This window comes from Molossus molossus, unplaced genomic scaffold (genome assembly GCF_014108415.1).
Source record: "Molossus molossus isolate mMolMol1 unplaced genomic scaffold, mMolMol1.p scaffold_m16_p_18, whole genome shotgun sequence".
Lineage (NCBI taxonomy): Eukaryota > Metazoa > Chordata > Mammalia > Chiroptera > Molossidae > Molossus > Molossus molossus.
In genome coordinates this window covers 2,739,440-2,761,145 of record NW_023425353.1, presented here as the reverse complement: position 1 = coordinate 2,761,145, position 21,706 = coordinate 2,739,440, and the positions used below count along the sequence as shown (strand labels likewise).

At 44.2% G+C, this 21,706-nt stretch overlaps 1 protein-coding gene across 3 annotated transcripts in view; it reads right to left on the bottom strand.

The window, feature by feature from the left end:
- FOXP1 (forkhead box P1) overlaps window positions 1–21,706 on the bottom strand; it is a 159,379-nt gene that overhangs the window by 43,999 nt on the left and 93,674 nt on the right. For all 3 annotated transcript variants that reach the window (XM_036266552.1, XM_036266554.1, XM_036266553.1), the window contains one exon: window positions 8,083–8,187. In XM_036266552.1, coding sequence (XP_036122445.1) covers window positions 8,083–8,187 — 105 coding nt within the window. The remainder of the gene's footprint in view (window positions 1–8,082; window positions 8,188–21,706) is intronic.

Sequence of the window (21,706 nt, the reverse complement as noted above, 5' to 3'; positions counted from 1 at the left end):
ATAATTAATAGGAAATGAAATATTCAAATGGCCTCTAATGCAGCCCACTGAAATGCTGCTGAAATAAAAAGGGCTCTGGAAAATGTGGAGACATCAGAGACGGTTATGAACGTCAGTGTGTCATTTTTTGAGAAACACAAAGATGCAAATACAAAATCTTGCTAAAAAGCTGCAATAAAAACAACAGGCCACTGCAAGTGTATGTTTTTTGGTAGGACTGAGTTTTCATTACTCTTTTTTTAATTTTTTGGTTGACTGCCCCAGTTTCCATTATTCCTACAACCATCATAAGTTGAGACATCAAAACACTGGCCGCATCTCCTGGCCATTGAGTGACACGAAGCAGCGCGGTCCCTGAACAGAGGCAGAGTCGGGCAGACAAAACAAACACCTGATTTCAAGGAAGGAGACTCACAGGGCTCGGCCTTGGTGAGGGTAGGTGGTGGGTGAAGAGAGTAAGAAAGAATGCTAGCCTTTGTGATTTTTATTCTTCTTCAAGACTGTACTATAATTTTATTATTTTATGTAGACTTCCACCTAAACACATATTAAATCTGAGGATTAATATATTATTTTGGGAAAATGTGTATTACCACAAAAATGAGAACAGAGCTACAGTCAAGACACGTTATGGATCGAAAACACATTTGGAAGGAATGTGCCCTGTTCACACATTTCCAAAGACCCGCCCTTGACAGGGTTGAGCTGAAGTGTATCAGGCATGATATATCTCTTGTTTATCACCATATGAAGAACTGCATAAAGAACAGACATTAAGAGATTAAAACACACACACACACACACAGAAACGCTTCAACAAAAAAACAAGAAAACCAAAGCAGAAAAGAAAAACCCTCCTGCTTCCTCTCTGTGTGTGAGACACGAGCCTATTCCAACAGCTGATCCCACCCTCCCAGTATACAGCGCACATAAAATAAATACAGGTCACAAAATTAACAAATCATCATAACTGTCTAATACATCCTGGGCTGGCTCGGAAAAACAAGATCATTCTGGATTTATATCTGTAAGTATGGGATTTCCTGGACAGCTAATATCCACAAACAATCAGACACAGGAGGAACACGGGGAAAAAGGCAGCATTATTTCAAATTTGAGCTGAGAGTCGTGATTTGTAAAGGGCTGAACAGGAACTGGAGTTGAAATTTGAAGCAAGGAAATTCTTCTGCTAGGCACTGACGGACACGTCTCTGTTTCTCTTGGCTCCGCATGGGCTTCTAGGTCACTGGGTTTTGAATGTGCTGCGGAATGAGAATCTCTCCAGTATAGAAACTTTGAAAATGACAACTAACTTAATCCCTCAATTTAAATAAAATAATAATAAAAAAAAATCTAATGATACTTCACTCAAGAATTAGAGCTTTTTATAAGACCTGTTGCCAATATCAGTGTCTTGGAATGATCTCATCTTCCATCCTGGCTGAATTCCAGCACACGATTTCATTAACCCAGGTACTGCAGGTGATAAAACTCATTTTTCCCTAAAGAGACAGCTAAAAAGTACCAGTTATACATTTATGAAGTACCAGCAATCAAAATTATGGATTTTCTAAAAGGTTTTTAACTACTTTTATTGAAAGGAAAATCGCTGTCTCAGACTTTTGTGACACCACAGCTAATAATAAATTTTACCATTTAGACATAGCTATAATATGGTAGACGGTGTCAATAAAAGTATGGGGCAAAGATGATCCCTGTCTTTTAAGTAATGCCTTCTAATTACACACCGGAAATGATCGCGTGAACTAGCTAAGCTACCGAATGGCCCTTAGAACACACGAACACAACCGTGTAGGAGCAGTGTATCTGCAGCGACAGTGCTGTCCACACAGGAGCTGTATGTGTAGGATATTTGCAGGAGCAGACATTCAAATTCTTCTTCTGCTCTCAAAGCTTACAAGAAAAAACTACATTTCATTTGCATTTCTGACTGAAATCTGTTTGCTAAAAAAAATGCCTTCAAATGTTATTTGCTTCTTTGCGAGCAAACTGGTGGCATTGGGCCTGTTGTCTTTGGCAAACTTGTCTCAACTTTTCTATCTAATATTTTATAGATCACTAGAGGGCACTGTGGTATTTAGGCCACTGTGACCTCTGAGCACTTGGAAGGTCTTGAACTCCTGAACAATGTCAGACCCGTGAGAGACTTTTTAAAGGGGGGGGAAGTTTTCTGGTAACACCCAATTTTTATTTTTTTTAAACAACTAAAAAATGCATGATACGTGGAAAAGTCAAATTCATAAAAAATATGAGGCTCATTTTGTAATGGTCGAGACTTGTCACCTGGGATGAGGACAAACTGTGAGGCCGGACTTCATTTGCACACACATCACAGAGGGCTTGTCCCCGCCTGCGTGGGCCTCTCCTGCACTGACCGGGTGATTTCAATGCAGAACATTCAGGCTTGCAAACTGAGAGCCACAAATGGGTTTGAAACAATTTATGATATCCGGCCTCTTTCGACATGTATTAGCATATACCTGGTTTCTTAACATACACTTTGTTTTTCCCAAACCACAAACAGAGCTGCTGGAATCTCATGTGGAAGTGCTCGGGGCTGAGAGTTAGCACCTCTGTGATCCTCGCGGCCTCACGGTGGCCGGCAGACAAAGGCCTCTTTGTGCGGCCTTCTTGAAATGTTTTCTTAACATGTTCCAAGTAGTTTTAGGCAGGGAACTAAAGTAAACAAGATGTTACCATGATAAAAACACTTGTGAAAACATTACAGAAAGCACTTAGTAGTTTCTTTCACATAAAATTCTTCACAGTTTTGAGAAGTAAAATTCACAAAAAAAAATTTTTCAAAGCAAATTACCAACGTCCACAGCCCTCAGTCTTTTTTGAAGGGTCAAGGTCCCAGCTCTGGGCATTTGCTCTCAACGTCTTCATTCCCTGTCATCTATTAGAACACCTATAAAATTTATTTTGGCTTCAATAAATAATATACACCTCGCTAATATTCAAAGAAATTTTTGTTTTGTTTTGCATGTGCTTGTTTTCCAGGAAAAATAACCAAAAAATGGAAACAACAACAAAAAACACCAAACATTTCTTTCAAATGGATACTTAGATACTTAGCAATGACACAAATTACACTTTCATTAGATATTATACAAGTGAGCATCTAAAAGAAAATCTAGGGTAGAGGGGAATATTTTCCCCAAGCATGTAAGAACACCTGGTATTTGTGAAAGTGTGGGTCTGTGTCTGATTTTACATGCTAAGATGGAAACAGGAAAATGTGGTCATGATTTAACCTTCAAATTCACTCTCTCCCTTGCCAAATATGAGTCCCTTTTTAAAAAACAAAAAGGGAAGAATTATAAATCCATGTTTTTACTGGTAAAAATTGTGTGTGCAACCTGGTTTGCAAGAAAAAGACTGATCCTAGTGGGAGCGAATGGGACACACCAGGAGCTCTGCCCATCCGCCCATCCGTCTATCTGTCCATCCGCCCATCCGTCCATCGGCCATCCGCCCATCCGGATGGCAGGGGCTTGCTTTTGTTTTTCCATGATCTGAGGATTCCAAGCAACGCAGGGCTGGAGGATTTCATTAGTTAGCAGGAGCACCTGCTGGTATCAGTGAGCTCTAACAAATACAACAGTCACATGACAACCCATGGTTGATAGATAAAAAAAAAATCAACACTAAAACTGCAACTTGTTTTGAGAAAAAACAGGGAAATAACTGTGCAACAGAGTGGGTATCTGCTGATGCTGATAAAGCCCCCCTCTGTTGGCAGCGAGGGCCAGCAGGGTGGCGATCTGCACAGTCTTTGGAATCAAGGCCCTGGGGTACACCTTGCCTTGGGAATAGCACTGCAGAATGGTCCCAGGAAAGTGTCAAATCTCAGGCTGTGATTTACCCACAGTTATGACATTTCTTTCTCAAGAGGGACAAAAAATATGCCTCATCTTTCACCTGTGAGTCCTCCCCGCTCCCCCGTCCCTCCGCTAAACTCCTCTCTCTGTTCACAGTGTCATTTTAGTATCAGATGGGGGTTTATCCTGCATAACTGATCCGGGCCTCTCTAAAAGCTACATTGTAGCAGCCTGAACAACAGAAGATCAGAAAACAGTTCCCAAGCAAAGGCACTTTCCTGCCATGCTGCACTCTGCAGCCAGGAGGAACCCGGCCCGTGGCAGCGTGAACGTTCCCCAGGTAGGAATCAACGTAAGGGCTCTGCGCACTCACAGGAAAACAGCACTGGACAGCAATGTCCCAGGAACTGCAGGAAGATTCCTCAGCTAAAAATGTCACGACAAATGCACCCTGTGTCAGGTCAGCAGTCTGGGCCAAGGGGCATAGTCACCCCTCACGTGTGGCCCTGTGGCCTCACGTGCCACCACGGGAGCAGCTGTGGGAGAGACTAACATGTTGACTGTCGGATCCTTTACAGAAAAGTTTGCCATCCGTCCTAAAATAACATTCAGTGTGGGATTTTTTAGCAGAAATGTATGATTAAAAATTATTAATAAGAGGTTTTTCTGAGACATCAATGCTCTGCATAGTCACAACCCTTTCCTGGGTACAAGGTCAGAAATGTCTGGATGTTTTGAATGATCCCTCCTTAAAAAATACTTAGATAAATAAGAAGAGAAGTACTAATATTTTTAAAGAGTACTCAATATGGGTGAGACTCTTTACATGATGCACCGTTTAATTCGGACGGCCCTGAGAGGTCCCTACTATTTCTATCACCCCAAACTACACGGACTGATACCGAGGCTCTCAACTGCTGTGCAACCAGCTCCCACACCCACAGTCAGTGGGTTCACCACCCAAGCTGCCTGTCCTCAAAGCTTTCTTTGTTCTGAGGGTCTTACTTAGAAAGCATCCAGCTAATGAATGTCTTGCTTCTAGGCAGAAGGTCCTGTGTAGGATGAGTGAAGAGCAAATGCTATGAAGCCAGAATGCCTAGGTCTGAATCTCAACCCTGCCTCTTACTAGCTACGTGACTTAAAGTCTGTGTGACTTAGTTTCCTTATCTGTGGTTGGCAGCAAGACTTCAGGAGCAGCACCTTAAGGTGCGGGGAGGAGTCAAGGAGCAGTGTAGGAAGCACCGGGAGCTGTACCCGTCGCGGTCAGGGCCACTCCACTATGCACCGTTACCAGGGAAGTGAACGGTTACCAGGGGGTGCGGAATCAGGAAATTGGAATGCAGGTGAAAAAGCCTATGAGGCAACACCGAAATCCAGACCAGAGCAAGGCTACCTGTGCTTGGGTAAGACGGCCTTGGAGAACCCAAGCACCACTGGTATCAATTTGCTCACCCCATAAAAAACACCTCCAAAGAAAGAGAGCACAGAAGAGAAGAGTGCCGAGGAGCCCGAGGGGAAAGCTTGGAGCATCCCTTCCCAGGGACAGTGACTCCTGATGACTCTGTGGAGAGAGGCCACACGGTTCTGGCTGAACCACAGGCAGGTGGCTTTTTCAGTCCAGCTCACTGGAAAGGTGGCTTTGTCGAAGCCACTGTGCTTCCCTTCCTAGCTGAGCAGAGGTGGGTGACAGGGACCTGCAGGAGACCTCAACCACAAGACTACCCTGGATTTCCAAGAGCTAAAATCATGCTGTAGAAGAAAATCGAAATCCTGAACTTGTCACACCTGTGACCAATCAAATTGTAACCCAGGAAAGAACAGAGAATACCTCTGAGCTCAGGGCTTTTCCTCACTCAGCATCTCCTCTCCCTGTTTGGCTTACGCTACCCGTTGTGACCCTAGGGAGCCAAGTCTCTGCCCGACCCATGCGGTTCAGGTAGGTGGACAGATCCGTCCTTCTGAAGGAGGAGGTGGGCAATCCCAGCTCCCTTGCTGGACTGGCTCACTCTGGGCGAGGGTGGTTTGCCCAGGGCTTTTTCTGGAAAAGAAATGCACTCTGGGATTGACAAACTTGTGACGTGTAAATATGTCTTCTTTAGTCAGTCCACTTGGAAAGCGCCCAAGAACAAAGGCAGCACAAAGAAACAGAGCCAGCAAAGAACCGCTCGAACGGCCTGTTGGGCATCTGGATGCAGCCACAGGGAAGCCGGCCACACGTGGACTCCTGGTTAGGAGGCCGAGTACCATCCAGAATCCCTACCACTTCTGTCAGCTTAAGCCAATTGAAATTGAGGTTCTACAACCTGCAAACAAAAGTCTTCTGGCAAATATAAGTCAATAAATAGGACTAGGAAACACGTTAAAGTTGCAGGTTGGCTGTGGGCCTTCCAAGTCCATCGAGCAAACATGAACTGAACACATCACATCACGTATACAGCACTGTATTTGATGGGTGGTTCCTTATACAAGAGCCAGACTCCTAACATCATTAGAAAAGGGCTTTCTTTCAAACAGGAATCAAGTCTAGGCCTCAATTCTAGTGATCTTTAGATTTGTTTCTTTAGTACTAGATGTGGTTTGAAATCGTGCTATCTACTTGTGGCAGTGGTCTTTTGCACATAAACATACGTATACGTGTGTGTGTGTATGTGTAGCCCCTAACCACCAGCTCATGCAATAAAAGACCTATGATTTTTGGATTAGGGTGGGAATACTCTGGCTATTAACAACATTTTTTAAATGGGTCACATTGGAAAACTGCCCCTTTTCCGGTGATTCTAAAATTGATACATGTCACTGAAAATATTGACAGCAGTTACACAGTTCTAAAGACTTTATAAAAATAAATCATATTTATAGATGTTTATCAAGCCATTCTATAGATGAGTGAAATTAGCACCAAGATGGAATTTAAAAGTGGTTTCTGCAAAGATCTTTTTCTTTTAACACCTAAATAGAAATTGGCAAATGATCAGGAAATAACAATACACTGATTCTATGAGTGATTTATAAGAGAACAAAGCCAAATAGCACTAATTTGAATCATAATAATTGCAAAGGGCTGTTGCTTAATTTAAAATAAAATATCACTGATCTTGACTTGATATTCAGAAACTATAGGCATCTCTTCCTAAAAAATTTTGAGTACTTACGTTTTAATGAACACATAATGCTGTTAAAGGAAATAAAGCTGGCAACCCATGAAACAGACCCCAGATTTCCACTCCATCAGGTAACACTAGTATCTCTCTAAGGGTGGCTTTTGTATACCATTCGTACCCAAGTCCATAGAGAGAGAGAGATTGTTCTAATGATATAAAGACCACACAAGACCAGACACCTACATGTAAACTAGCCTGCCTCTGCTCCTTGGGGCTTGAATAGAGACAAAAGGCAGAGGTACGACCCTCCAACACTCAATCTGTAAACCATCAAGCACCTAGATACAGAGGAGTTACATGCACACATGTATGTGACTGTTGCACAATATAGAAGTATAACATAAAGCATTAGTGCTCTCAGTGTACATGTCAATGACTCAGTGACATTACCATGGTGGTTACACATCAATGACACAGGGCAGGGGAGGGGCACAATAGGGGGGAGCTCAGAAGATCTCACTTCAGGTAGACCTGTCAACACGTTCCAGAGAAGTGACCGGTGTTGCGGGTTCAGATGAGATGCCCACGTTTTAACTTTAATTGTGGAAGTTAAAGTTCCTGCATTCTCTCCATAAGGGTGAGAATCTGAACAAGTGTCGCCAGCATGCGAGACGAGAGTCCAGCTGCAAGCACTCCCTCAGCATCGTGGTCCACGTCTACAAAGCCGTCTGCACGAAAGCAAGAGAGCAGACCCATCTGCAAGCGAATGCTGCCCGGTGACACCAATGTGTAGACGTAGTTAGTGTGTCCCTGATTTGTTATGTAGGGACATGAATAAAAGTGAAAATTAAATAACTACAAGTTTAACATTGGGAGAATTTGTCTTTAATTACTGTCTTTCTGGGGGAGGGGGGAAACACTGGCTCTTACTACGGGCATCAAACTGCCCAGGTGCACATCCTCTGCCCCTGACAATGAGCCTGCCTAGGAGTGTAGCTGTCCCCCACCAAGACAGCGTGCCAGGCCTGGGCTGCGGCATGAGACCCTCCAGCAAAAAGGCCCGTCGTGGGGAAAAGCGTGAACAGTGGGAAGTGACGGCTACGTAAAGGAAGGAAGCATCGTAAAATCATTCTTACTTTAGAAATGATGGGAAGTCTTCGCACACTGCTTCACAGCCTGGCCACTTGCACACACCATGTCCATAGAGAGGATGGCTATGGGGGTGCTCCTCCTGGGGCACACTGCAAGAAAACACACAGGATGAGAGGAGGGACCGCGGAGAAGCACCGCCCCACAGACACACGAGGAGGGACGAGCCCACAGAGGCCTGCAGTGAACAGGAGCGAGTCTGGGTGTCCTTCCCATGGGTTTGACTGATTCATTGCACTGTTACTTTAGAGCAAGAGCTGAGTCCCCAAGTGTGAACGTGTTAGGAATGGACAACCATGTGTGAAAAGTGTGACAGGCTTTTGTTAGGTGCAAAGCTCTCAGACTGCAAAGGATTCTTTAAGAAGCTAGAATGCATTTTTTAATCTGCATAATGAAATTATGAAATCTGTGCTTAATTTTGAGATTCTCTTACTGTTTTCTACTCAGAATATTATACATTTTTCTCTTCCCTTCCACCATAAACTACTTTAGCATAATTCACACAATCTTCTCACTAGTTAATTTTGTCAAGCAAACAATGGTGCAATTAAATAATTCAGAATAATAAAATGATTTAGAAAGACACACACATCCAAGTAGATGATTAGCTAGAAAGAAAAAAAAAAGCTAATAGTGGCAATATCATCTCCCAAAAATTACTGACACCAAGTGTGAGAAAAAACTTGGCAAGAACAAGAAGGGTTAAGCCTCCAGGGTGTGGGGTCCAATCGATCCCTAACAATTTGGCCACATGGATCGAGTCCCAGGCTGCTTTGATGGGCGCCACGTGGTGCTCAGGGACGTGTATCTGTGCACTGGCTGACAAACCACACTCTCAAAGATTTCCTCTGCTAGGTTTCGGCACCCAGACTTATTTCAGACAAATTATTTTTGCAGTCGTCTCCTTAACCTGAGATTCCACCAAATAGAAACATAAAACTAACACTGAAAGTCTGTTGTACGCAAGCACATTCTCGTCAAGGAAAGGGCTATTTTGCGACTTACTCCACAGCCTCTTCCTGACTTTGACCTTCAAGCACATTGAATTATGAGTACACACACACAATCATGTACACACACGTGTCTTGTATTTTCTAGAGAGAGGAGAAAGGAGAGAAAGAGAGAGACAGCAATTGCATTCATTACATGCCCTGACCGGGGATCGAACCTGCAACCCTTTGGTACACAGATGACACTCCAACCCACTGAGCACATCAGTCAGAACACAAGTCTTGGATCTGATATCACCGCCAGGATGTGTGTTCACATATTTTATGAAATCACATTCATACAGCTGACACCACAAATGTCACTTGTCCCTGACTTACACTCCACAGCAAGCATTAAACACACACACACAGAACGACACCTTAACGAAGATCAGTAGTTCTCTCTACAGCTTTTGAACGATTTTGCTGAAAATCTAATATAATTTGAAAATAACGACAAGCTATTTTACCTTAGAAAATAAAACTGGGAACCGAACAACAACAAAAACACTGTACCAAAGGAACCTATGACAGCACTGGACAGTGCCCTCGCGAGGGAAGAGTAACACAGGTGAACCAAGACGCCCAATGGTAACAGGACGTTCTCCGAGTGCTTAAGAGCGTAGAATTCCATTGGACTGAAGGAAAGAATTACTTCTATCCATGTTAATCCTCAGATTTTTTAAATGAATAAAATAGATATGACCATGTAAGAAGATAGATGTTAAACACATTCTAATAATCATTTTATAATATATGTAAGTAAATTATTATGCTGTACAACCTACACAATACCGTGTATCAGTTATAGCTCAATAAAACTGAAAAAATAAATATGATACAAAATAGAATTTTTACAAATTACAATATTTGAAATTAAAAAATCTTTCTAGGCAAAAAAAATTCAGACATCATACACAGCAGAATTTTCACTGATACAACACCTAAGGCACGATAAACAAAGGAGAAAATGAACACATGGGACTACATCAAACTAAACAGCTTCTGCACAGCAAAAGAAACAACCATCAAAATGGAAAGGCAACCCACTGTATGGGAGAGCATAATTGCCAATGACACATCAGATAAGGGGTTAATTTCCAAAATATATAGAGTGCTCATACAACTCAACAAAAAGAAGACAAAGAACCCAACAAAAAAATGGGCAGAGGAACCAAAGAGACACCTCTCCAAACAAGACATATAAATGGCCAAGAGACATATGAAGAAATGTTCAACATCACTAATCATCAGAGAGATGCAAATTAAAACAACAAAGAGGTATCACTTCATACCTGTCAGAACGGCCACCATCAACAAATCATCAAACAGCAAGTGTTGGTGAGGGTGTGGAGAAAAGGGGACTCTAGTACACTGCTGGTGGGAATGCAGACTGGTGCAGCCACTATAGAAAACACTATGGTGTTACCTCAAAAGATTAAAAATTGAACTTCCATTTGACCCACTGATCCCACTTCTGGGAATATACCCTAAGACACCTGAAACACCAATCAGAAAGAATATATGTACCCCCATGTTTGTAGCAGCACTATTTATAATAGCTAAGATCTGGAAACAGCCCAAGTGTCCATCACTAGACAAGTGGATAAAAAAAGCTGTGGTACATATACACAATGGAGTACTATGCAGATGTAAGAAAGAAAGATCTCTTATCCTTTGAGATGATATGGAGGGACCTGGAAAGTATTATCCTAAGTGAAACAAGCCAAGCAGAGAAAGACAAATGTCACATGATCTCACTTATTTCTGGAATATAATGAACTAAATAGGCCCAGAGTCATAGACGTAGGGTACAGACTGACAATCCTCAGAAGAGATGGTGGGGAGGGAGGAAACAGATAAACCACAGAACTTATATGCATGTATGAACATAGACAACAAAGCTGGGGACGGGGGGTGGGGGGAGGGAGGAGGGTGTCAATGGGGAAAAAGGAGAAACATCTGTAACAAAAATAAATTAAAAAAAAAAAAAGAATCTTTCTAACTACTAGAATTCCCACCTATTCTGATAGAAGGAACTCATTTAAAAAAAATAATATTACCAATAGCTTTAAAAGAAAAATCCTAACCATAATAATTTTCTTTACCAATTTTATTAAGATTATTAAAGTACTTTCATAATGGTAATAGTTTATTGTAGAAAACATGAAAATTGTTGAAAACAAAAAATTATACTCACATATACATATTTTTAACAATTTAAAGCATAAAAATTTGTATCATTCTTCTACAGTCAACATAATTTTGTAAGTAAATTCTCATGTTATCAACCAGCCTTCAAGGACCTTACATACTGATGTGTAATAGTCCATTATATAATATCTTACTTAGCCTTACTTACCTACCCAAACTATCTAACCACTCATCTTTTTGGACATTGAGATTCCTTTCGTGTTTCCTTAATTTATGAATCATGTTAGAAACAAATTTACCAGGTTAAACATCCCAGTACACAATTGATTTTTACCAGACGACACATTGAGGCCACTCAGTTAACAAGTTCTGAGTTTTAAAATTTACTGTGAATATTCTATCAAGTTGCTCTTGAGAAACGTTGCCAAGTACATTCTTAGCGATTACACATGTTTTTCTGTGAGTCTTTAAGCAGGAAGCCTGAAATCTCAACTAATAAGGATATAAAATTAATATCAATGCAGGCATACCTCGGAGGTCCTGCGGGTTCGGTTCCGGGCGACTGCAGTAAAGTGAGGCATGTGATTATTTTGGTTTCCCAATGTATATAAAAAAGTTATGTTTACACTATTCTGTAGTCTATTAAGTATGCAATAATAGCATTATGTCTAAAAACCAATGTACTTACCTTAATTGAAAATACTTTCATACCAAAATATGCTAACCACTACTGGGCCTTCAAGGAGTCATAATCTTTTGCGGCAGGGTTGCCACAAACCTTTAATTTGTTAAAAAAAAAAAAAGGTATCTGTGAAGCACCATAAAACGAGGTCATCCTGTAGTTACAAGCTGCTGCGTGGGCCGAGCCGAGCGCGCGGAGCAGCAGTGCCCCGCGCGGGAAGGCGGCCGGCGCCGTGATGTCACCGCTCCCGGGCCTGGCTGTCCGGTGAACACCCTTGTGCAGGCTCCACGGCCTGTTATTCGGGCTCCTCGAAGCTCCTCTGCTCAAGAATGTGTTTCTGGCTCAGCTTGGGAAGGGCGAGCAGCCTACTCTGATGAAGGCGGCAGAAGGGCAACGCTGAAGTGCAGAGGAAGTCCACTGCTCAGTCACTCAGAGCACCGGGAGACTGGTCTCCACGCTGAAACCTCAGTCACAGTCCTGCTATGAAAAGGCCTGTGCTCTGGCTTTTCAAGTTCACACAATGCTGAGCAGGTGAGGCCTGGCGCCTCCTCCAGCCGTCGACTGGCTGCCACCGCCCTGCTCCCTGACTGCCCTGTGCATCCCAGGGCATCACCATCCACAAACATGGAAAGTCAACTGCTGTCACTTGTTTTCACTTTTAACAGACGACTGGATACTTTTAAATATACAATCGTCTGAAATAAAGTGCGCAGCTTTGGAAACAGAAGAAACAGACTGGCCATGGTGCTCTGACTGAATGTCTGGGGAAACCTGGGCTCAGCCACACTGTTGCCTCTGGGGACTGGGACGACGGGGATGGACTGGGATGGGGACAACGGGGCTGGGCTGGGACTGGGACGATGGGGATGGACTGGGATGGGGACGACGGCGATGGGCTGGGAGGTGGGGAAAGTGCATTTTTAGCCTATCACTTTGTTTCTTTTGAAGTTTTTGTTTTGTTGCAGGAATTTTCAACAGTACGACTGGAATCTTTCACACATATATACACAGGTACACAAGAAAATCAACTGCTCTGCCCACCTGGGTTTCAGGACGCTGTCGTGGCGGGCGGGCCGGGGCTGCAAGCGACCCGAGGTGGGCTCTGGCCGCCACCATCTGGAGGAAGCACCAGCACACCCGCCAGCCAGCCTCTGAGCCTCAGCGTCGGGTCTCATCAGAACAGTGGGACCAACATGTCTGTTCAGACTGCCTTTGCGACTTGCCAAAAAGGACGAGGAGGGGAATTTAAAAACAAGGGAAGGAAGGTTTGTACTTTGAATTAGTCAGGGCCGCAGTTACAGAACCGAAATGGGGAGGAATGACACTGTGACACCTGGTGGCCCAATGCCCCCTGCGAGCCTCATCCTGCACCTCAGTCAGCTGCTCAGGGCGACACCCCGGCCCCAGAGCGAGAAGCGGACTCCCAACGCTGCCAGTCTGTGACAAACAAAGGGGAACTGGTTTCGAAAGAACTGAATGAAACATGTTTGCCCCAAATTAAACTTATTAAAATTGAGAGTCAATTGCTTAATAAAGTGTTTCTCACTATGAAGACACAGGCTGAAAATTCCTGGGTGCAGGGTTCCGGTCTAATTCACCTCCACATACTCAGAACCTCCCACAGAACAGAGGCTCAATGCATGTTAGGTGGATTCACGAATGAACAGACAGTAAATAATTATATTAGTCTATTTAATTTCTATATAATGAGTTGTATATCCACGTTTTTGTATTTTTGAAGGTAAAGAACTTTGTTAATATTACTGTTATTATAAAAGGTAGTGACCAGAATGGCCAATTCACTCGAGAAAACAGCATTCTGACGCTTTCTATTAATTTTATTCTGAATACATGAAATACAAATAAGTATGCAATCAAGAAAAACCAGTTGATATAAATTTCTCTTGATAATCCTTCATATGTAAAAATCAAATATTTTTAACAAAAGAATAGTGAGCATTTCAAATTAGAAAGAAACAGCTTGCCATGAAAAGTACAATTACACATAAATATGTAATAACAATTCCTGATATTACATATTATTAAATTCAGTATATATTCAGTATGGTGTAATGTGATGTTCAGTGACATTTATTTAAAAATTGTTTCTGCCCTGGCCGGTTTGGCTCAGTGGTTGGAGCGTCGGCCTGCGGTACAGAGAGACCCGGGTTCAGTTCCCGCTAAGGGCATGTACCTCGGTTGCAGTTTGTCCCTGGCCCTGGTTGGTCGTGCGGGTGGCAGCCACTCGATGTGTCCCTTCACATCGATGTTTCTCTCTCTCTCTTCCTCTCTCTCCCTCCCGCTCTATCTGAACAAAAAATGGAAAAATATCCTCGGGTGAGGATAAAAAAAAAAATTGTTTCCATTCATTCTTTTTATATCAAGTATACCAGCCAGAGACTCACCTTGAACACTGACTTAGCCTTTGAGATTCTATGTGATGAAGGTTCTACAGTGGTGACTGCTCACTACTGCCTTCCTGAGTTAACTAATTAACCAAAACTCACACCTAGAATCACTGAATTCACCCGTTAAACATAAGAACAGGTCATTTTTAGTCTATAGTCTTTAGTGGTCCTTACACCATTGGTCTTGTAAGCTAATTTTCCCTGTGGCAATCAAGAGAATAATCTTTGAAGGAGATAAAAAATAAACACCTCTACATACCCAAGATATTTCCTGCCAATTCAAATGCCAACTGCCCTTCCTCCTGAAGGCACACAGCGTCTCCTGTGCCCGGACCTGAGGCCTCCCGTCTTCCAAGTTTCCCCCAAGTTGTTGTTTCTTTTCCAAATGTACCTGTTTTCCTCCTCTCTAAATTTCTGATTCATGTGTAACAAAAGGCTACATCTGTTCCCATTCGGATTTAAAGCTTCTCTCCCTTACCCCCCAAGAAAAATAACCCAAATTATAAATTGTATTTTATTTCACTGGCATGTTATGGGATAAATTAAGTTATGGAAGACGACTGTTCATTCTCCAATCACTCAACATTGTGGAATACTGTTTTAAGTTTTGAGATAATTCACACACAAATAGGATTCACTCATTTAAAGTATTAATTCAGTGGTTTTGAGCGTATTCACAGAGTTGTGTGACCAATCACCACAATCTAATTTTAGAGCATTTCTATTATATCCCAAAGAAATCCTGTGCTGATTAGCAAGTCAGTCCTCATTTCTTCCCACCCCATGCTCACCGCTCACCATCTACACTTTGTTTCTAAAGACTTATCTGTTCTGGATATTTCACAGAAACGGAATCATGCCAAAAGTGGGTTTTTGTATCTGACTTCTTTCTCTTAGCATGATAGTGCGTAGGCTGACTGACACTGCAGCAAGTATCAGTACTTTGTTTCCTTTGTACGGCTGAATACTATTCCAGGGTATGTACATAACATGCTCTGTTCATCCAGTCATCAACTGATAAACATTTGGGTTGTTTCCACATTTTGGCTATTGTGATTAGTGCCAATAAGAAGATGCAGGTCCACATACTTGTCTGAATATGTGTTCAACACTCTGGGGTGAATATCGAGGAGAACTGCTGAGCCATGTGGCAGTGAACATTTAAGGAACTGCTAGACTATTGTCCAAAGCAGCTGCACTGTTTGAGGGTTCCAGTTTCTCCAAATCTTTGCCAACACTTGTGGCATGGCTACCTCAGCCACCCCCGTGGATGTAAAGTGGTACCTTTCTGTACTTTTGATTTGTATTTCCTTCGTAATTAATGATGTTGACATCTTTTCTTTATTTTTTTATTCCTCACCCAAGGATATGTTTACTGATTGCAGAGAGGAACATGAGGGAGGGGAGAGGAGAGGAACATGGATGTGAGAAAGAATCATCATCAGTTGCCTCCTATACGTGCCCCAACAGGGGATCAAACCCACAACCCAGTAATGTGCCCTGACCAGAAATATAACCTGCAACCCTCTGGTGTACGGAATGCTCTGACCACCCGGCCAGGGCTGATGAGGATCTTTTAATGAACCTCTTGACCATGTGTCTATCTTCTTCAGTCCTTTGCCCATTTTAAATATCAGGTTGTCTCTTTTTTGTTGAGCTGCAAGTTTTTTTTTAACACTCAGCATCCAAGTCCCTTATCAGAGACACTGTGAACACTGACTCCTGCTCTGGGGACTGTGTCGGTGGGTTCCTGCTGGTGCACTTTAAGCACAACCGTTCTACATTTTGTCCAAGTCCAATTTATCTATTTTTTTCTTTTGTTCCTTATGCTTTTTGATGTCACACCTAAGAAAGCACTGACTAATCCAAGGTAATGAAGACTTGCCCTAGCTTTCCTTCTAATGGCGTCAGCTCTCACATCAGGTCTGCGGCACAGTCTGAGCTAATTTTGGTACACGGTGTGAGGAAGGAGCCCAGCTTCATTCTTTTGCATGTTTCCCCAACTGTTTGATAAAAAGACAATTCTATCCCAAATAAATTATCTTGTCACCTTTGTCAAAAACCAACTGAACATAAATGTAAGGTTTGTAGTATTTTTGTGTTTCATTTTAGCTAGATTTATTTTTCCCTAATATACTTACTGCTTGTGTTCTCAAAAGAATTTATACTTACATTATAAAATAACTTTTGAAGTTACATTGAATTACAAAATAACTTTTAAGGTTTGAGGGGGACAGAAATATATATCTAATAAAGATACAACCCTAGCAAGCCCACTCTCTGAAGGACGAGTGCCCAGGGCATCCCCCAGCCCTGCCCGCCTTGCGGACGAACCTGGTGCTCAGCACCAGCCCAGCTCTCTAGGGGAGCAGGGGAGGAAGACGGAAGACCTCGCTTCTCAGGACAGCTGTGCTAACAACCAGAAACCTGCCCCGCCTCCGTTTCTGCATTTGAACAGGAAGGGAATCCCACCAGCGGACCTGGGCTCCTCCTCCCAGTGATCAAACCTCCAGGAATCTCCTAGGGAGAATATGCAGATGGACAGGGAGGGGGTGCAGATGACAAATCTCCCAGCAGATGAGATGAACAAGGAGTAGGTGCTTCATGAATATTAGTTAAAAAGTGAATGGGGTCAGGCCTTCAGGAGCAGTAACAGCTTATTTCCTCCGGAACCACTGCCCACAGGCTGCCCCCACACACACCAGAAAGCACAGCTAATCTGCACCCTCAGAATCAGAGGCAGTGTGCTCCCTCCCTTCCTGGTCCTCCGGCCTTTCCTCCAGCCAGCCCACAAAAGTGAGTGCTGATCCCCAGACAGGCACCGGGACTAATGGGGATGGTCAGCTCACCCCACCGCCTCAGGTCTCTCCTCCCTCCTCCCCTGTTCTCTGGTCATGTCCCCCTGTGACACGGAGCCACCGAGCCTCCCCCACACCTGCCGCAGCCGGGCCTGGGGCCACCTGGCCAGCACTGCTCACCCCATGTGGCACCACCGCAGCCCCCAGAGTGTTCTCGATCCGTCAGGACTGCTACCAGTAAACACTGTACATGTCGCTGGAAACCACTACTATTTTAAAACATTTCCTTTTATTTGCTTAATTCTTTAAAAAACGTACCCAAAAATGATCCCCGTTTCTCTAGTCACTTTTTACTTAATCTCATTTCCTGGCTTCTCCTCCACCATGTTACCCCACTTTCAATGAGATTACACCAGACCAGGGTTCCTCAGGTCTGAAATACGGGAGCATGACTTTGATTTCTAGTGGATAAAGTGTTATCTGAAAAAATAACCAGACTTCAATTTTTTTAATTCTCACCTGAGGATATGTTTTTATTAACTTTTAGAGAGAAAGGAATGGAGAGAGAGAGAAACATTGATGTGAGTCAGAAACATCAACTGGTTACCTCCCATATGTGCCCGGCCAGGAATGCAACCTGCAGCCTGGCTATGTGCCCTGACCAGGAGTCAAACCCGCAACCTTTTGGTGTATGAGACGATGCGCCAACCAACTGAGCCACCTGGCCAGGGCCAGACTTCAGATTTTTTATATTAAATTTGCAAGAACTAATTGATATCAACAGGTCAACATGAATGAAGCCAAACCAGGTGAGATGCCTTGGAAACTTGAACAAAGTAGACCTTGTAAAGTTCAGTGTGGGTTCACAGCAGCAAATGTGATTTCTTACTATCCAGCCTGATCTTTCATATTGGCGTTCCTTCTTCTGGAATGTCCCCCAGGGGTGTGTATCTCCTCCCGATCAGCTGCGGAAGCCAAAGCGCCTCAGGTGTCTCCCGCAGGACCATACAACTGGGACAGGGGTCGCCTGCCGGCTGCAAAGCACAGGCTCTCTGTGGGGACAGGAAGTGGCGCTAAGCTGCTCTCTTGGTGGCTCTGTAAGCATGACCTCGGTCCTTTAACTCACTAAAACACTGCGAAGCTGGGAGATGGCCGAGCTTATTTCTAAGTGCTGCCTTAGTTTCTGCTTTTCACTCTACAGAAATACGCGATTCTACATGTTTATCAGTTTTCCTAAAGTAAGCTGGCAACAGGTTTTATCATCTTCACACACAGAGGGGCATTCTATCAAAGCCTGGTACAGGGCCCAGCCTCGGACACACCCACACGCCTCCCCAGCTTGGCTCTTAGGAATGAGTCCCTGATTCTCCTTCCCCAGGTGCTCATCTTCTCCATTTCTGCTGCTTTCCAATCATGTCTCATTAAAGGATTCCACGGTCCCCTGTGACCTGATATTCATGAGTAAAACTTGTGATTGGAGTGACTGTGAATTAGTCTATTAAGTGCCAGACTTGTGCGTTCCAGCAGTGCTGAGGTTGTCGTTGTGTTGTCTGCCCTCAGAATCGTGCCTGGAGGTGGGAGGGCCACCTCAACTCCTTGACAACTGGAATGAAAGTTACAACCATCTCTGTTCAGGGATTGTTTTCCTCAAATGACAAGCTGTCCTGAGGGAGACACAGGGTCAGTCCCTGCAGTGTCCTCAGGGCACGGCCTGCGGTTCCTCCTGGGAGCAGCTGAGTCCTACAGAAAGATCCTCACTTCTGCATTTCAGGGTCATGCCCGTTTATGGAGAGAAAAGCCACTAATACATCAGAGCTGTGATCGCAGTGGCCACCTTTAATGAAACCTACTAAAGTTGGTCAATTTCCAGAAATGTATTAAATAAAAAGTAGCAACAGGCACATGCAGAGATGGCAGAAATTGAACACGGCAGAGGGACCGAAGGACTGCTGTCTGGGCCTAAAGTCCACACCTGTGTGGAGAGCCAAGAACACACCACCATCCTTTGCCCATTGCTATTCTGAGACTATTGCTTCTTACATTTTTTTCCATGGCTATAAGTCACCTGGAGATCTTTTTACCTTAGGGATTCCGATTCAGGAGTTTGGGCCAAGACCACAAGTCCCCGGCTCCGGGGTGATGCTGACGGTGCTGGGCCAGGGTTCTGAGAGTCCCTGTTCTGGGTCTGACCTAAAACGACTGCACTAAAGAAACACGCGAGATGCCTCTGTGTTGGCTGTGGGAGAAGAGCAAGCGGAAGGGGAGACATGTGCAAAGCGGTGGTGCTGAGCAACTCAACCACGGATATAGTTGCAAACTGATAAAAATGCTGTCCTGAGTTTTTTTGTGAATTAAATGCAAGGCTGCTTTTATAAAATACACAGAACAGAATGGGCAACATTCAAGGAAGTCAGCGGAGAGAAAGGCCGTTTCCCACTTCTGCCTGACAAACACCGATTTATATCATCACCAATCTGCTGACACTGGTCAGGACTATCCTGGCTGCACTGTCGAGTCTGTGGGTCTGGCAGCTCAAACCGCCTTTCGAGCCAGACCTGCCCTGCGTGTCCTCCGAGCCTGAGGGGACCTGGAAGTAGAACATGTGTGTGAATAAGCAGGATCTTGAAATAACTTCTCAGGAAGATCAGTGATAGATTTGGGCTTCTTTAGGAAACCGGGGTATACCGCGAATGTGGGGTTCCGACACCATCAGCACGGTTCCATATTCAGGCAGGGCCCTGCCCCAGCAAAAAGAGGGACTCCTACCCAAATCCCCCGGATGTGACACGCACAGGTGGAGGGAGCCTAGAGGCCAGGTGAGCCAGAGGGCTCTTCAAGCCTGGCAGTGCACTGAAGCTGGAATTAGACAAAATATAACTAGGATCTCCAACTTCTGAGTTCACAAACACCACTTCTTAGGATAACGCTTATTCCATTGAAATTGAAAAATAAGTCCATTTTAAGAAAATAATACAAACAGTAATGTGAGAAGATATGGCAACTTCATAACAATGGGACATACATTCAGATCACTCAAGTTTGGAAAACCAAAAACTTACAAGTGTTATTCTTCAGGGAGACCGAGCACTCGGCTGGGTTGACCGGGACACTTGGCAGGGCCCTGCGGACACTTCCGTTTGGATTTTCAATGGGGAAGGCAGAGCCTCAGAACTTCCGGCACCAAGACCACAAAGGCCAATAGTACGGCAGTGTGTCCCAGGCTTCCAAGGCCAAAGCTTGTCCCTCAGGACCCAGGGGCTTCTCAAGTGTAGGCTGGAGCTGTGACTAGTGATTGGCTGCTTTACCAATGGTAAGAACCTGAGGTTGGTGCCACAAAGCATGGTAAGTTTGGCAAGTTATTTTCTTCACCACCCCCATCATCAATGAGCCCAACTTCATTTCCAGACGCCATGGACGCGGGCGCAGCAGCACAGTGGAACGAGGCTTTGCTGTGCCCAGCCCACCACAAACAGAGCAGGTGGTGGCAAGAGCAGAAGGCCTGAGTCTGCTGGTGCCGAGTGAAGGAGTAGGCAAGGGAAGGCCAAGAGGAGGAAGAGGACCAGCTTTGTTTCTGACACCAGTGATGGTTGCCCCAAGTTTGGGAGTTGACCACTGACGGCATTAACTCTGGAACTTGTTAAGAAAACAGAACGCTTTGCAAAGACTGGCTGTGAGCAATTGTGTCAATACGGAAAAGGGGCCACTAACCCCAAAGTGACTGACACCATCAAGCAGGCATTCTCATTACGCCAGTGCAAGTGTGCCTGCAGCAGTGAGGCGCAGGGTCTAGTGGAACTTTGCCCAGATGTTACAGGAACCAACAACACCCAGAAAACCAAAGCCCACAAATCAGAGCTCCACGCCAACTCTTCTTGCTGGGTCCCCGCCGCCAATGCTCTGGCTGTCAGCATGATTCAGCTCTAGAACCAGAAGCGCCATGTCTCCGCAGCGCGAGGCCCGGCGAGGAAGCGGAGAAGAACAAGTGAGCGGAGCTGCACACTGCCTGGAATACCCTGGCACACGCACGTGTGTCCTTGGCTACTCCCTACTTCATGCAAGTACATACTTTCACTGCTCTGTGCGCAGACACGTCACACTGACCCCTGGGTAACCTTCTCTGCCTTTAGCTCAGCAGGTGTAAATAAACACTTAGTTTGGGGGAAGCATGGAGTCAGGTTCCCAGAACAGGGTCTCTACCCCAGGATTCATGAGAAGATCCCAAGTGGGTGGTTAGGAGAATATTAAAACTGATGTGAGCCCTGGCCAGTGTGGCTCAGTGGTTGGAGCACCAGCCCGTGGACCAACGAGTCAAGGGTTTGATTCTGGTCAAGGGCACATACCTCGGTCGTGGTTCGTCCTCGGCCCTGGTCAGGGTCATGTGGGAGGCAACCAGTCAATGTTTCTCTCTCTTCCTCCCACTCTATCTGATAACAAATGAAAAAATATCCCTGGGTGAGTGTTTAAAAAAATAATAATAAAAGTAAATAAATAAAACTGATGTGCGCATGAGGTAACATTAGAACCTGATGAGTACACACGTGTGCATGTGTACATATTTGTCACCCCCCCTAATTTTTATA